The sequence below is a fragment of the Crocodylus siamensis genome, chromosome 10, assembly GCF_052110815.1.
Source record: "Crocodylus siamensis isolate JL-2025a chromosome 10, ASM5211081v1, whole genome shotgun sequence".
Taxonomy (NCBI): Eukaryota; Metazoa; Chordata; order Crocodylia; family Crocodylidae; genus Crocodylus; species Crocodylus siamensis.
Genome location: NC_143404.1, coordinates 8,961,220 through 8,976,570, shown reverse-complemented (window position 1 = coordinate 8,976,570; position 15,351 = coordinate 8,961,220). Strand labels below are relative to the sequence as shown.

General features: G+C 42.4%; 1 protein-coding gene across 4 annotated transcripts in view; it reads right to left on the bottom strand.

Annotated features, from left to right (window-relative positions):
- MACROH2A1 (macroH2A.1 histone) overlaps positions 1-15,022 on the bottom strand; it is a 55,383-nt gene extending 40,361 nt beyond the window's left edge. For 2 of the 4 annotated variants that reach the window (XM_090020729.1, XM_090020728.1), the window contains exons 1-2: positions 14,913-15,021; positions 4,771-4,971 (exon numbers count right to left, since the gene is read on the bottom strand). In XM_090020729.1, coding sequence (XP_089876855.1) covers positions 4,771-4,942 — 172 coding nt within the window. In that variant the 5' untranslated portion in view covers positions 4,943-4,971; positions 14,913-15,021. Of the gene's footprint in view, positions 1-4,770; positions 4,972-14,912 lie in introns of all 4 variants that reach the window. The other 2 variants (XM_090020730.1, XM_090020727.1) reach the window with 2 other exon arrangements.
- Positions 15,023-15,351: the final 329 nt, after the last annotated feature.

Sequence of the window (15,351 nt, the reverse complement as noted above, 5' to 3'; positions counted from 1 at the left end):
ACAGACGTTTAAAGTTTTCTTCTACCTGGACTTCAGTGACTGCAGGACAAATATAAATCAAAGTCCTATTTTTTCCCCCTGTATGCCTGCTCTCCTGCTGTTTTATAAACTTCTCCCTCTCCTCATTTGCTGTGACATTTTGGCAACTGAAACTTATTTCCAGTGTGGAGGAGTGAGCTGACCAAAAAAAACACCATTCTCAGGCCTGTTTCTGGCTGCCGTTAATATATGCTCAGGAGAATTTGATTTTCCTTTTTTCAGAACCAAAGGGTGTTCATTTTCGGGTTGATGGAATATTCAGAGTAGATGTGTGTAATACAACTCCTGAAAATTATAGGTCCAAGGGGAAGATATGTGGCCGTGTATGTGGCTAGGCACATGTCAGAACAACTAAGGATCCATACAAAGACATCTGAATGGTTTTTCTGGTCCAAGATGTAGTACACGACCGTCTCTCTCACTCTGAGCCAACTGGAGACATAGGGGTTTCAGGTAATATGGCCAGAACTGATGCATTGCTTTACAGAGGAAATACGCAGAAAAGCAGATTATAGTTTTACATTAGGGAGAGCAGGAAAAGAAATGGGTAGCATGCCCTCACCCCTGCTGGGATAAGGTGAGCCATCCCAATCTGTCAGTGACCTCAAGGTATAGCCACCACAGCGCTCCTTTTCAGCCCAAACCAGTTTGCAATCCACAAAAACTGGCCCCAATGTGTAAGGAGAACTGCAATGCAATATGCTGGTTGCCTTGATCTGATTTGACAGCACTATCTAAACCAATCTTGGGATGAAAGAAGAAATGTCACAAACATGAGTTATAAGGTATCATGTATGATTCTGGAGTATGTGGGCAGAACTGACCTGCAATGTACATCATATCATCTGCCTCAAAAGCTTTGACAAGACAAAAAGATGCATTATCTCCTTTTGCCCAACTCACTTTGGCAAGGTAGAGGTTCTATGCTATTTGTTTGTATGAAATCCAAGAGAATGAATGTGTATGAAGTACATTTGTAGACAGGTATCCATGTAGATTGTACATGCTGACAGGGACTGTTTTGGGATATTACTGTCAAAAAGCAGGACGGTACTGTATGCCTGACTTGAGCTATGTCTGACCAGACCTCAAAGTATATTGAAAAGTGGGATAAAGGGGATCCCTTTACTAATTGAAGAGCCAAATACAAACTAAATATTTAAAGATCTTTCTTTTCCTCCTTATTTATTGCAGCACAATAATGGCTACAGGGAACTGCTGGTCAAGACAGGAGCTGCCAGAACACCTGAGAGGCTTCTACCATCCCTCTGGTTGGGAAAAACAAAGATACGTGTTTTTTAGGCTCAAATGACCTGAAGCGGCTGCAGTACAGTGGTCTCTAGTGTACTAGAACAATGTATATTGCTTCCTTGTTAGTAAAGCTGTACTTCAATGCCCTGAGATGGTGTGCATGGTACTGAAAGACAGAATGTAAACTAGAGCTTGGGGGGCATCAGGGTATGACAGAGGAAAAGAAGAACTGAAAGTGCAACATATCCATGTTTTCAGGTTCTGGAGTGGTGCTGCAAAGTTCTTTGAACTGAAAAAGGGACAAAAGAATCTCTTAACTAGAGAAGAATGTAAAAAATAAAACAAAAATCTAAATAGCTATGAATATTACTGAAGTTGAAAGCCTCCTTTAGAGAGGACCTTTCAAAAACCGCAGGTCTGAACATTAATCTTTCAGTGCAAGTTCAGAAGGAGGTTGTTCAGTGGAAGTCAGTATCTAATGCCCTTTTAACTGCTCTAAATAGAAAAGGATTAAGACCAGGACTATACGCTATAGGTAACAGAACTGCTTTCAAAGTTTCTAGCTTCCTTTTCATTGATTATGTCTCAGTGCCCTTTAATTCCTGACCCTCTTTTACATCCTATTGTCCCCTCTTCTTCAACCAACTCCCTTGGTTTATTTTCTGTATCATCATTTCCACTTCCCTTTCCAGATGGACAGGGTCTCCTTCCCTGCCATCTTTCAGGTTTACATTAGCTCATCTTCACTACATCACATTTCTTCCTCCATTCTAAGGTAGGTTAACATCCCCCATTTATTCTCAGATTATGGCCTGATAAGGCAGCCTTTTCCAGATTACCTTTGGGGGGAGGCGGGGATAGGAAGAGGAGGTTTTTGTCTTTACAGAGTGATGCTTAACAAGGCAGGCAGAAAAAAAGCTCTCTTACTGAAAGTCTCCAACGAGTTCCAGTGAACTCCTAAGAGTTCTGATGATCTTTGTAACACGCTTTCTTTTTTAAATTAAAAAAAAATACAGTTTTCAAATGAAGATACTAAAACTCAAGGGCCTAAAAGACATGCCCCATGAATAATAGCTGCAGTGTCCAATAGACAAAGGGAGGAGAAAAGCAGGTGAGGTCAGACACAAAAGGCCCACCATGATTCAATGGGGAGAAAAAAGAGCTAGATGTTAGATGCCCAACACATGAGGAGATGGAAGACTTCAGCACAAAGAATTCTACAACTACCTTCCCCCTAGTCATCCTGGAGAGCATAAATGCTCTACAATAAACTCATCCACCTAACAGGTGCCTTAATAGGTGAACTGCCTACATCAATGTATGAGAAAAGCCTATTATATAAACAATACTCTCCCCCTCCTAGCATCTCTGCTTTTAAATAAGGTCCTTTGGATGTGTGCTTTTATCTCCTCCAATTCAACTTCCCACAGTGCACAGCTGTTAAAGAAATACTACCCATTTCCTATAGAGTTCTCCATTCCCAAATATATCCCTGTTCCAGAAAGCCTCTCAATCAAGGATTTAATGGGTAACATGTGCTGCTCATTAGTACTGCCTCAAGCTCACCTGTACTGCTCTGCTCCTTTAAAAGGACAACATTCAAAGCCCCTGCCATTCCTCTCATGTAATAGCTATATGCACCAGCATTACCAGAAAAGGAAAACAAAGCACTCTAATTTCTTTTTATAGGGAGTCTACAGCATATAAGAGCTATTTTAAAGAAGAAAACTAAAATGTGGTTGGGGGAACCTAACCAGAGACTTCTTGGAAAAATAAGCAAGGTTTGGTGACTAGCAGAAGAACACAGCCCAACAAGGTAATGTAAATGGTTGCTTTTTGCACAAACTGGGCAGACCATGAATGAATTCTCTTATCCTACCAATCTTTTACTGTAGCATTGGTAGGGGAGACAGAAGTAAAAACTGTGATGGAGAAAGCCAAACGTGAAACCTTTCAAATCACAATCACTGTTCCCTACCTCAGGTCTTGGCTGTGAGGATGGTCCATGGCTGTTCTGAGCTGAACACAAGTGTGTGCTCTTAGTGGTGACAGCAACATCCCTTTCACTTTAATAAAGTGACAAATCCAAATCATTTGCTTTGCTGCTTGCTGTCAAGAACATGAACAGGCACTCTAACTCTGCTTCCCTTTCCCACTTGACAGGGTACAGTATGGAGAAGGTATCATCCTTTGATGGATCAGGTATTTTACCACTGCCAGAGAACCAAATGAAGCAAGTGTTGTGTAGAAGTGCTAGCCGGGGGAGACTAAAATCAATGAAGGGTTTTCATTATCTCTTATTAATAGAAGTCTCCACTGAATAACAATCCATTTAACATTGGTGAAGCCTAAGTCCTATGCTGAGGCTTCTAAGCTACAGATATACAGATCCATAAACCGATAGGGCTGTGTGATTGTGACTAAGATTGTGGTTTGTTTTTATTGTTTACACTCAGTGGCTAATGTCAAGATTATTATCTCTAAAAATCTATCATCCTTGATAATACCTCCCATAGTGCAAACTATTATATTTAGGATTCATTTCAAGTTAGTGATTTCAGGAATAAACTATTTCAGGAATAAAACCTGGAATTTTTAAGACTTCCACAAGAGGAAGACTTTTTCTGTAGTTAAGCTCCTATGCTCTCTGTGGTATATCCAGGGTTTTATTTTCAGTTCTGCCACAGACTTCCTTTATAATCTCAGGATAGCTACTTTCTCTCTACCTCAATCTTCACTCTGAAAATAGGGAAAAAAAAAACCTTGAACTTCCTGATTTTTACCAGTGCAGCACTGATGTTACAGTGTTGGGGACAACAGAAAATGACTGCTAATGAAAGAAAAGAAACAAATTGTACTGAAGTACAGGCTGATAGAGAGTACATATTTACAGATCTGCTGACTAAACCTAAAAGTAAAGTGTGCATCTGGACTTCAAAATAAACAAATAGGAAAGTCCATTTCCACACCCTCCCACCCCAACGTCCAGGAAGAAAGTAATCTAGAAGCCAGGAAAAATGTAATATTCATATAATTGGGTCAGTAATCACAGCATACCAGGAAGAAAAACTCTGCCAAAAGTATTTACAGTCTAATAGAAATATAATATCAACCAAAAGCTCAAACGCAAGAGTGGAATTACATGGGACTGCAGCATGGGAAGTTCAAACCAGTGCCCGTTGCTGTCGGGGAGAATTTTTCAGAAAGGTCAAGTCTGATAAGAGTGTTTTTTTTAACAAGCCACGCCAAGCCAAACCCCTGGACTAGGATGCCTACAAAATACGGAGCTTTAGATCCAGGCCCAAATCTGGTGGCTTAGGCTTCTAGGTACCTCACTTTTGCAACATCTATTTTTGCCTTTAGAAAAGACAGAAAGACAATTCAGTGGAGACATTTTCTCCTGTTTGTATATTATAGGAGTTTGCTTGTGCTTGTATTGATTCTCCCTGGTGCTACGTTGCATTTTTCTGTTAATCTTACCAGTCAGGTATTCAAGTACTGCGGCCATGTACACTGGAGCACCAACACCAATTCTGTACTTTGGGTGACCTTTCTTAATATAACGGAGCATTCTTCCTACGGGGAAGATGACCCCAGCCTTTGCAGAGCGGGAAGTCTTGGTGGACTTCTTCTTTCCACCTCTGCTGGACATTTTGTCTGTATTGGATCTGGAACAGCACACTATAAACAAAGGAAGACAAATGGTTACCAGTATGAAATGCAAAATGTAATGCTTTCCAGTGGTCACTGTAACCCCCCCGTCCCCCCCACCCCGTTAGAGGCAAGAGATTAACTATTTTTTGTCAGTAACAAAATTGAACCAACATTTTTGATTGTGCTCAAATACTACATCATGCTGAGCTTTAGCTAAACTGGACCGTTATTCTGAGGTAGACATTTTGAGTTAAGTCAATGGTACCTGAAGCATGTAGAGAGAAGGTTTCTTCACTTGCACACACCACGTGTGTGCATGCATGCGTGTATAATATAAACTTACAAATCTTGTTTTATACTGGATGCTTATCTTGTGTATGCATATAAAATGTGATTCAGCATTCAATTGGCAAGAAATCAAATCTGTAATAATGTGTAGGTTCATTTGGAGTTTCCTTCCAGCCTGGAAGACTTTATTACAGATAAATAAAACTGAACGCTGCTATCCATGAGGTGAAGTTGAGGTAGTTAATGTAGCAGGCAAAATGAGGCTTGAGAGGAAAAGGAGGGGATATGTTTCACAAACACACTGGAGGAAATACCTTCTCTTATGGAAACAGCCCCTGTCTGGGTTATCAAATGAGTACAGTACACAACAGCATTGCTAATATGCATGAGCAATGAATGTGGCTGTATGACTGCTAATGGGGTAATTACTCCTATTCAGACCGAATTAATGTACCTTTGGTCCTTACAGAACTAAGATCTCCGTTTTTCATTTTTTACTACTCATAGGTAGCAAGTCTCCACCTACTACGTACCAAGTTCTCTCTACTTTTGACAGAGAAAGACCGGAGATGAACCTTCTGGTTCTGAACCTCTGAGAATCTTGTTACCTGCAAATGAGGTTTATACCACTAAGAGGAGCCCTGGGGGAATCTGATCTTCAGGCTACCGCACTCCTTCCCCAAGGTAACTTGTTTACACACGACAGTCATCTGACAATGGCATTTCATTTTACTGCTGTAAAGAAACCTGCTTTTGACATGTACCAAATGATTTTTTTGATTTACTTTTCTAGTTTCTTGCAGGAGCATTGGTAATTAATTCATATTTTCCCTGTATTATCCATGCAGCATTTTATATTTTTTCTTACAAAGACTATTACAACTTTTCTTTTTAAAACATTAGCCAAAGGGAAACCAGTGGTATACATCTGTGATAGAAGAGCCCAGACTTCACCTCCTGCCCCAAATCCAGTCTGGCACAAATGGAAAGCATTTAGACAGTGTATATATGCTGTTGTCAGTGGAAATTTTTTCAGTCTGTGTTTGTTTTTCATTCTGCCAATTCTCTGCTCCATCTTTCATTCTGATCTTCTAGGGGTTTTTTTTCCCTGTGCTCTCCCTAGTCTTTCCTTACAAAGTTAATAACTTGCGTGTCAAACTTCAGAATTTCCAATGATGGAGTGAATTCAAAATTAGGCAAAACAGGTTCACCCAACCCTATTTTTAAATTTTGCAATTCCTCTGATATGATTCCTGATCTGTACTGACATGCCTTGAAGTCTTTTAAATCTCAACTACTTGTTGAGATCCAAGGTGCATAAATCTCAAATCAGGATTATTTCTGATGACTAGGACCATATTCCAAAAGCTATTGAGCAGTCTCTTTTTTCACCCACACTCTAAAACACAGCTCTATTCACCAAAGGTTCAATATCTTCACAAAACTACTAAAAATCAATGAGAGAGGTTTATTGCTTGGTGAAGGTAAACACAATGTAGTTCTGTAGTCATACTGGATAGGCAAAACTGGCCTTTTTTCAAAAGTAAAGTTAGATAATCTTAGAAGGGGACACCATTGTCAAAACACTTCTTGCTTGCTCCACACTGGGTGAGATGCTAGAACAGGTCAAAAAAACCCAGTGAATGTGAATGACTGCAAAAGCTGACTTCTTGGCTTGGGGGAAACAGATCTGAGTTAGAGTTTTACTATAATCGTTAAAAAACACAGAACTTCACGATCATTTGACTTAAAATGCTATCACCTGATAGGTGTTGTTTCTTTGTTAATGCCAGCAAATAAAGATGAAGCTTTTTTTTTTAATAATTGGAAACCTGACATGTAATTGTATGAGTATTTTCTCTACCTATTGTAGGCCTGTTTGCAAATATAGTCACTCATCTCAATTTAATTTCAATCAATTGACACTTGATGGAATTAACATGTTTAACAGACTATTATCCATGTACTTGTATAAACCAAAGCATAAGAAAACAATTAGAAAATGGAGGAGGGTGAAAACATACAACAGAAGTGAAGAAAGACACATTTTTCCATAGGTAGCTTGGAAAGCTGGTGGGTTTCTATGAAGCAGTTGGCTAATTATAGCCTGTAAAAATTTGGCCTTTACTAAAAGCGAAAACCTGGGAAAAACAAAGGAAGCACATTTTAAAATACTATTAATTCAAATAATATTTATTATATGTACTGTTCTACACTTAAAAAATAATCTGTACTTTTCAAGCACAGCTAACAGTTGACAAGGAAATATCGGGGCCTGCAGAAATACAGTAAAATACATAATTTTAAGACGCACAATCTTCTGACAGTCCTTTTTTCAAAGATTTATTAGCCAAAGATTTAGTGAGGGCCCATATTATCAAGACTGTGTGTGTTTTACAGAACTGGAGCACAGCATGCTTATAGGTGGAGATAAGTTTTAATGAGGAAGTTCTGTCAAAAATGGAACTGGAAGTTCAAGTGTCATAACTGGAATGTACATGTTGTGATTGCTCATCCTTGCTTTTACATCATGAGTAGTGACTTCAGGGACTGATCCAGCCCCTTCCACAATCATGCAGAGACCCCTATGAATGTATTTCTAGACAGTTTGTGAAGGACAAACTGGGGCTGAATGCAAAGGAATCTAACACCTCGCAGACGCTCCCTTCCAGCTGGTACGGGCACATGCCCCATGTAGATTTCTTCACCTAATGGGCTGAAAACTGCTTCTTCCAAAAAACCTGCTGAGCAGCTTTGCAGAAGCTCTAGGATCTGCATCTCTTTAGTGCTGAGTCTGGGGCTCCATATTCAGTAATCTGCAAAAACTCTACTCCACAACAGGTCTCCTATTTATAGCGTGAATTGGCATGAATTTACTGTACAGGTAGAAGCATAGAATCATAGAAAAGGTCCTTCCAACCCTAACTTTCTATGCCAGCAGGGGGTTGGCTAATACATCTTTGCAAAAGGACTGTCCCATCTAGTCCAACCCCCTGCTCCAAGAAAGAACATCCCTAACTAGACCATCTCAGCCAAGGCTTTGTTGAACCAGGTCTTAAAAACCTCCAAGGATGGAGAATACACCACCTCTCTGGGTGACCTGTTCCAGTGTTTTCTACCTTCCTTGTGAGAGACTTTTTCCTAATCTAACCTAAACTTCCCTTGCTGCAGCTTGAGATCATTGTTCATTGTACTATCATCTGCCACCACTAGAGCAGCCTAGCTCCCTCCCTCTTTCCAGGCTGGCAAACCTAGAATTAAGACCATTGGACCAGGTATAAAAATGCGTTTCGCGTACTATACTTGGGTTCCTAGAAATTTTTGAAAATAGACAGTCTCAGAGCTTGTGTCTGTACACTCGTCCCAATAGATCTGATATATGCAGAATGAGAACACAAGAATTTAGCACAGTCCTGAGATCAAAATCCAGAGAGGGAGAGAGGAGCAAAGTTTTCCTCTACAGTAAAAGATAGTTTTGGTACTTCTTCTGTGAAGTCACCAATCACAAGTTACTGGGGGCTGCCATGTCAATGGAAGTCCTAATAGTTTGGGTCCCATTCTCTGGCTTGTGAGCTTACTGAGTTCCCTCATGCCTCCCTGTAGAGTGCCTCGGTCATAACATATGTCTAGCAACACAGCCCACAGGATGCTTCCTCCCACAGAATGGTTGGAAGGGAATATGAGAGAGTCCCCTCTGCTCTCTCCCTGTAGCATGCCTGTGGGTTTTGCTCAGGGAGTTGGGTCATCTATCCATCTGTGAGCTGTTAACATTTAGAACCCAATATACAAGGAAAACTATGGAGCAATACAGAATTGTTGCCAAAGACGCTCAGAATAAATTGGAGTTGAATGCAGCATACCTGATATTTTAAAATACAAACTGAAGACACACATGGATGGTCACGGCAGAGTGGTACAGCATACAACATAATGGGATCAAATGGCATTACATTTTCAATTTCTACTACGAAGAAAATGACTCAACTCACGAGGAATGGAGATGTGAGTTATGAAAGTCATTCCTTCATATGTGGAAACAAATTGTACCATACATCATTGTCTCTTGATATATATCGTCAATTTGAGTGACGCTAAGTTTATCGTTAACTTGCTGCCAATTGTCATCAATCATATTCCATTCAACTTCCATTATTGGGTTTAAGCAAAATCAGCAGGAAAAAGCCTGTACTATTTTCCAGCCTACTATGCTGCTGATGGTCAGAGGAACAAGCTTTTCTTTAACATATTATATTCCCTTTAGCACAGGTGCCTTGCAAAGGTTAGTTATAAACACCTCCAATATGTCATGACATATATTGAATGAATAGTATTTTTCTATAAAACTTGCTACAGCACTTCTACAGACTCTAGAAGATATCCTCTCCTTCATGTCCACAAATGACTTACATCAACGTGAATAAAAGCCATGAGCTGACACTGTACATAAAGTATTTTATGACTCTCAGTGTGCGATGATTAGACAAAGGCTGATCATACAATCAAAAATGTAAACGCTGCAAGCCATAGAGACGGTGCAGCTTTTTTGTTTGTTTGCTTTTTTTGTTCACCATACAACTGCTGGAACTGTAGTACTGTGAAGTGAAATGATCACACATTTTAAAGTTTTCTGTCTTAAGATATACCTTTATGAAGTTGGAATCTTTACTAAATTACCCAATATCTAAATATAAAAAGTTAGGGCACCTCCAGATAGATGCTAGAGTATATGGTGTTGGAGCCTGTCTAACTTACAATAGGTAAAGAAAAATACTTAAAAAAAAAAAAAAATCTGAATTCAGGATTACCATTCTGTAGAATATGCATCTCACTGGAAGGAGATTAATTTTACATTGTTTCAAAAAACGTTATAGAAAACAGCAGGGTGATTTCAAAGAAGATGCTATTTGTACTTGTACACATTGTTCACAAATGTGCGGCTGTATATTAGGAACTCTGAAACGCTGCCAATACTAATAAAATGCCGAGCAATGTGCTGACTCATGGCTAATCAGTGGTCAAGTAAGGTGAAGCCAACCAAAGAAAACTTTACTGGAGGCCCCAGGGCTGTGATGAGCTGACAGTTTCAGGGAATGCATGTTAGGCAAATTTCTCTCTTTTTTTCCCCCCTGTTTCTTTGTAATGTAATATTTGGCAAACATCCCAAATGTGCAGGTTCTTTGAACAGTAGGAATACAGAGGTTTATTTTGACTGACAAGACTGGCATAGTACAAAAGTTAACTATACAGTTCATCTTTCTCACCAGCCCTGAGCAGTTTACAATAGTTGCAGAATTTAGCATCTGATCCAGAGCCCAATGAAGCCAATGGGAGCTTTTCCAAAACCTGCTGAAGGTTGTGCTAAGATTCCCATGTCTATAGATCAAGCCCTTAGGAAAAAAGAATTCCAACAGACCACTGAACTAGCTCATAATGAAGATGAAGCCCCATACCCTGTTTGCTCGCCTCTGATCTACACTCATAAACCAGAGGTAAATTTACTAGCACCCCTGAGTACTGAGCCTAATGATTTCAATGTGGTTGCAGATAATTAAGCTCTATTTTAATTCCTTCTCCAAACTGGCTGCAATACCTCTGGTAGGACTGCAATTAATGTATGCTTGGTAGTAAAAGGCACATGTTTAACACACAACTGGAATGCCCCCAGTGTCTTTTTTTCCCTCCTGAAAGCCCTTGCTTCCTTCAATTCTGCCAGTACCCATGACATCTCCTGGTTAAAAGGTACTTAATCTCCAGTGGCTCTAATACCCTGCATTTTGTATTAGCTGAGCTAATGCTAAACTAAAGTCTGTTAAGAGGGTCAAGCTACAAACTTGCTATTAATAGTTGTTAGGTGCTGACTCCAAATGAGTATTTTAGCAATTAGCATTCAGAATGCTTGGGACTGAAACAGTGAGGGCTCTGATCAGAGGCTTACACCCACATGCTAATTGAAGATAAATTTTAACATATTTGTGCATGGCATGTTGTCACAGGACAACTGGCTCAGGCAAAATGATAAGTGCTAAAATTAGTTAGAGTCATTTACAGTCTCCTTAACCTTCTTTTCCTACTATCAAAGCAAAGCCAAGATTTTTTTTTTTTGCAGCCTCAAAATTAATTCTATTGCAACACTATTTCCTTTCACTCATCCCTAATAATTAACCCTGTAAATGCTGTCTTTCCATCTGATGTATACAGTAATAGCTGCGAACTGTACTATTCTGAAAAGCTGCATTCCAGTCTGCTTTGACAACTGCTCTGTGCTTCAGGTTATAAGAAACTGGTTCAGAATTTGATGTTTACAAACGTCCCCAAAATGCTAGCTTAGCACAATGGGGTCCCAGGCCCTGACTTAGGCTCCTAAGGGCCACAATAATCCAAACAACAGGGTTATAGCCACAAGCAAACAATCAAGTGGTATAAGATGGCTTCAGATACAATTCTAAGTGCGCTATGGAGGCAATAACTTTATTTTGGTTTAGGAAGAGTAAGAAAAAGTCAGGTCTGGCCTGAACTTAGAATACAGGAGTTGTATTACTTCCCCCATATGAAAATGAAAATGCATCTGTGCTTCAGGAAATAATACATCAATGGGGTACTGCAAGATCAATCTCCTTTTCAGATACAATGTTCTGTGAAAGTCATTTTATGAAGGTACATTGAAGGAAAATGCAAGTCCTTCCAACAACAAAAACTTATTTTAGGGGGAGCTAAAAGCCATGTTTTTTTCACTATATGCAAGAAGTAACCATTTGTGTAACACTGTCAAAGTGGCAAAAGTGCTACTTACAGGCCTCAGAGACTGCCAGGCAAGTTCTCTCTCCTCTAAATGGACAGTACAAAATATATCAAGAGTGTGGTGACTGTCTTAGCTTGGCACCTTGCCACATATAACTAGAAAAATATAAATACTATTATCTTCACTGCTCATTAATGGGAGTATTGACATTTAAAAAAACCCAAAACAAACTGTGCATAATGGCACTTCTATTTCATGACATCAACAGGCATAAAAATTAGAAAGAGATGGCTTTAAATCACTGATGCATTTAATCAGAGACTACAAAATCAAAAAAAATGTGTTACCATGAAAGAATGATTCAAAAATTGCTCCAAAATGTTTGACATTTTGGAAGCAGGCAAAAAATGCAGTAAAGAGGCAATGTGGGTGCTTCCAAGGTGAAATCAAGCTGAAGAATGAAACCTCAGATAAAAATCAATGTGTTCAAGGTGCACAAATGATAAAACAGAAGATACAAAACTTGCCTGGTGCAGAGGCCAGGCAAAATGTGATTCTTACTGTACTCCTTTCCCCGTTGAAATGCAAGAAGCAGGAGTGGGAAAGATGGTGTAACCAGGGACTCTCACACCTATTATCTGCCATAGTGAGGAAAGAGTTTTCCTTCCCTCAAGTGGCACAGTAGCCAAGCACAGGACAATGGACCTCTGACTCCGAAAAGGGGTTTTAGGCAGTAGCACAAAAACTAGCCTCAACTGCTAATTTTGAGAGAGAAATTTAAATCTAAACTCTGATTCTGAAATGGCAGTTTTCTACCTGTGCTGCAGAGAGAGAGCTCGGTACAGAAGTCCCATGTTCAAAGGAATTTGTCCTGCAGGACTACAATAATTTTAAGGAACCCGATGTGGATGTTTTGGGTTTGGTTTCCTTTTTTAACTTTGATCGTTACAACCCACACTTCTGCTAATCCAAAGCTAAAATGAGGAACTCTCTCAAGATCTTCCACTGCTTATGTCCCTAGGTCAGATATGCTCTCAGTTACATTACAGTAAATAGGCAGCTGCATTTGGTCCAGAATGTACAATCTGCATTTGGCTTTACTGGCAAAACAGAACCATACATAATTTATATCTAAATAAAGACATGTTATAGGAACTCAAGTGGCCTTAACTGCAGCACTGTAACTGCACCCTAGCACAACAAACAAACTTGGAATTAAAATTTAGCTCTAAACTGCAGACACTCCTGTTTTTTTTAACTCTTTAAACAAACAGATATCTGGTATGGTTTAAGGACCACTCAGTCCAACCTATCTGTGAACAATGGCATTTAAAATAGCAGAAACATGAGAGTCAGAGAAATAGTAATCCTCTTGTTTATGCCTGTCTCCAGGATGGTTACCAGAACCCAGGTGTTGCTCCCCTAATGAGATTCTCCTGCTCTTGGGCTAGTTTATTCCTAGGAAACCCTTAAGAAGGAGGAGGTGCTCCCTCTGCAAAGTTCCCTACACACCTGTTGCTAAGTGACAGCCACACTGAATCTCAGGGAATTTGTTCTGAAGGTCAGAGCATGAAATCATCAGCTGTTACACAATTCGACAGCCATCATCTCCTGCCCACCAACACCAAAGGGGGTACTTCAGATGTAGACTGGCATCACTGAACCATGTCTCTTTCTATCTGTCCACTTAAGATTCAAATGTCAACGTGGGGCCTCCTGCTTCTAAAGAACACACCAAACTACTTCTTTCCTTACTTCTAAAGATCACGCTCAACCCCTCCTGCAAATTATGGGAAGATGCAAAGCATGGAAAGGGGGGTACTTGATCCCGCCACTTTCTTCACCTGCCCATCCCCAGTGAAACCCAAGCACTTCTGCTTTGCACGGTTGTCTGAAAAGCCTGCATTAACCTGCAGGCTTGCAGTCTGGGTGCAGCGAGGACACCCACACCCAGGCATGCTCAGCACGGTTTGCACAACCCCTGCAGGCTGGCACTGTGCAGGCTTTGGAAGTGACAGCTTTACCGAAACATGCTCGACCCCTCTCCCCAGACAGGTTCAGTCTTCCCCACCGAGACAGGCTGCAGCCCTTGGTTTCCAACTGACAGGTCACTGGGCAGGGGGCTGGCAGGTAGTCCTGGCTGGCAGGATCTCCTGCTTCCCTTTCCTTTATGCAAGCAACCAACTCCGGGCCCTGCTCTCCGCCTGCCCAAGTGACGGGAGTGACAATGTCTCCTGCTGCTGCTTTGCAGCCCGGCTCCCTGCGTCGCTCCACATCATCTTCTCCTGGCCAATGACCCGAGGTGGGAAAGGGGGGGCGGGGAGTGTGTGTGTGTGTGTGCATGCACGTGACAGGGGGAGGGGGGAAGCGTGTGTGTGCATTTGTGACAGGGAGGGGGGAAGTGTGTGGGGGGGTGTAAGGCAGGGGAAGGGGGAGTATGTGTGTGCTTGTGACAGGGGGAGGGGGAAGTGCGTGTGTGTTTGTGGCAAGGGGAGGGGGAAGTGTGGGTGTGTGCGTGTGTGACAGGGGAAGGGGGAAGTGTGGGTGTGTGCGTGTGTGACGGGGGAGTGTGTGCCGGTGCGTGTGTGTGTGTGTGTGAGAGGGAGGGGGAGTGTGTGGGTGTGTGACGGGGAGGGGGGGGAAGAGTGTGTGTGATAGACAGGGAGGGGGGAATATGTGTGTGTGTGTGAGTGAGAGAGAGTGACAGGGAGGGGGGAAGGGAGTGTGTGCCTGTGTGTGACAGGGAGGGGGGGGAGTGTGTGTGTGTGTGTGTGTGTGTGTGTGTGTGTGTGTGTGTGTGCGCGTGCGTGCGTGCCGGAGCCGCCGCTCCCGCACGCACCGCCACCCCGCACCGCCGCGGCCCCGACCCCGGCGCTCTCCTTCCCCCGCGGTGGCCGCGGCCCCCGGCCCGGCGCCCGCCCGCACATCCCTCCGCACTCACCGCGCGGCGCCGCACCAATATGTCTCCCGCCGCCCGCCGCGCTCCCGGCTCTGCCGCTCCCCCCCCGCCACAGGCAGCAGCGCGAGCCCCACAATGCACCGCGCCGCCTCGTCACATCCCCCGTCCCGCCTCGCCCCGCCCCGCCTGTGCGGCCGGGGCCAGGACGCGGGCTGCGGGCTTCCCTCGGGGGTGCCCCACCTAGCCGCCTTACACAAGGCGCTTGGAAGGGGGCTCCCACCTCAGGCCGGGTTGGGGGTGGGGGCGCGCTTTGTTCCCGTCTAGGGGCAGGCTGTTGTAGGGACGTGGCTTCAGGCACCTCCCTCCCACCCAAAATGGCCAGGCCAAGCTTTGCAAGCGGTTGCAGGGGGGGTTGCCCAGGTATCAGCAGGGGGACGTGTCATTGCGGGTCCAGATGACTTGCACCAAACGGCTCCCCCGG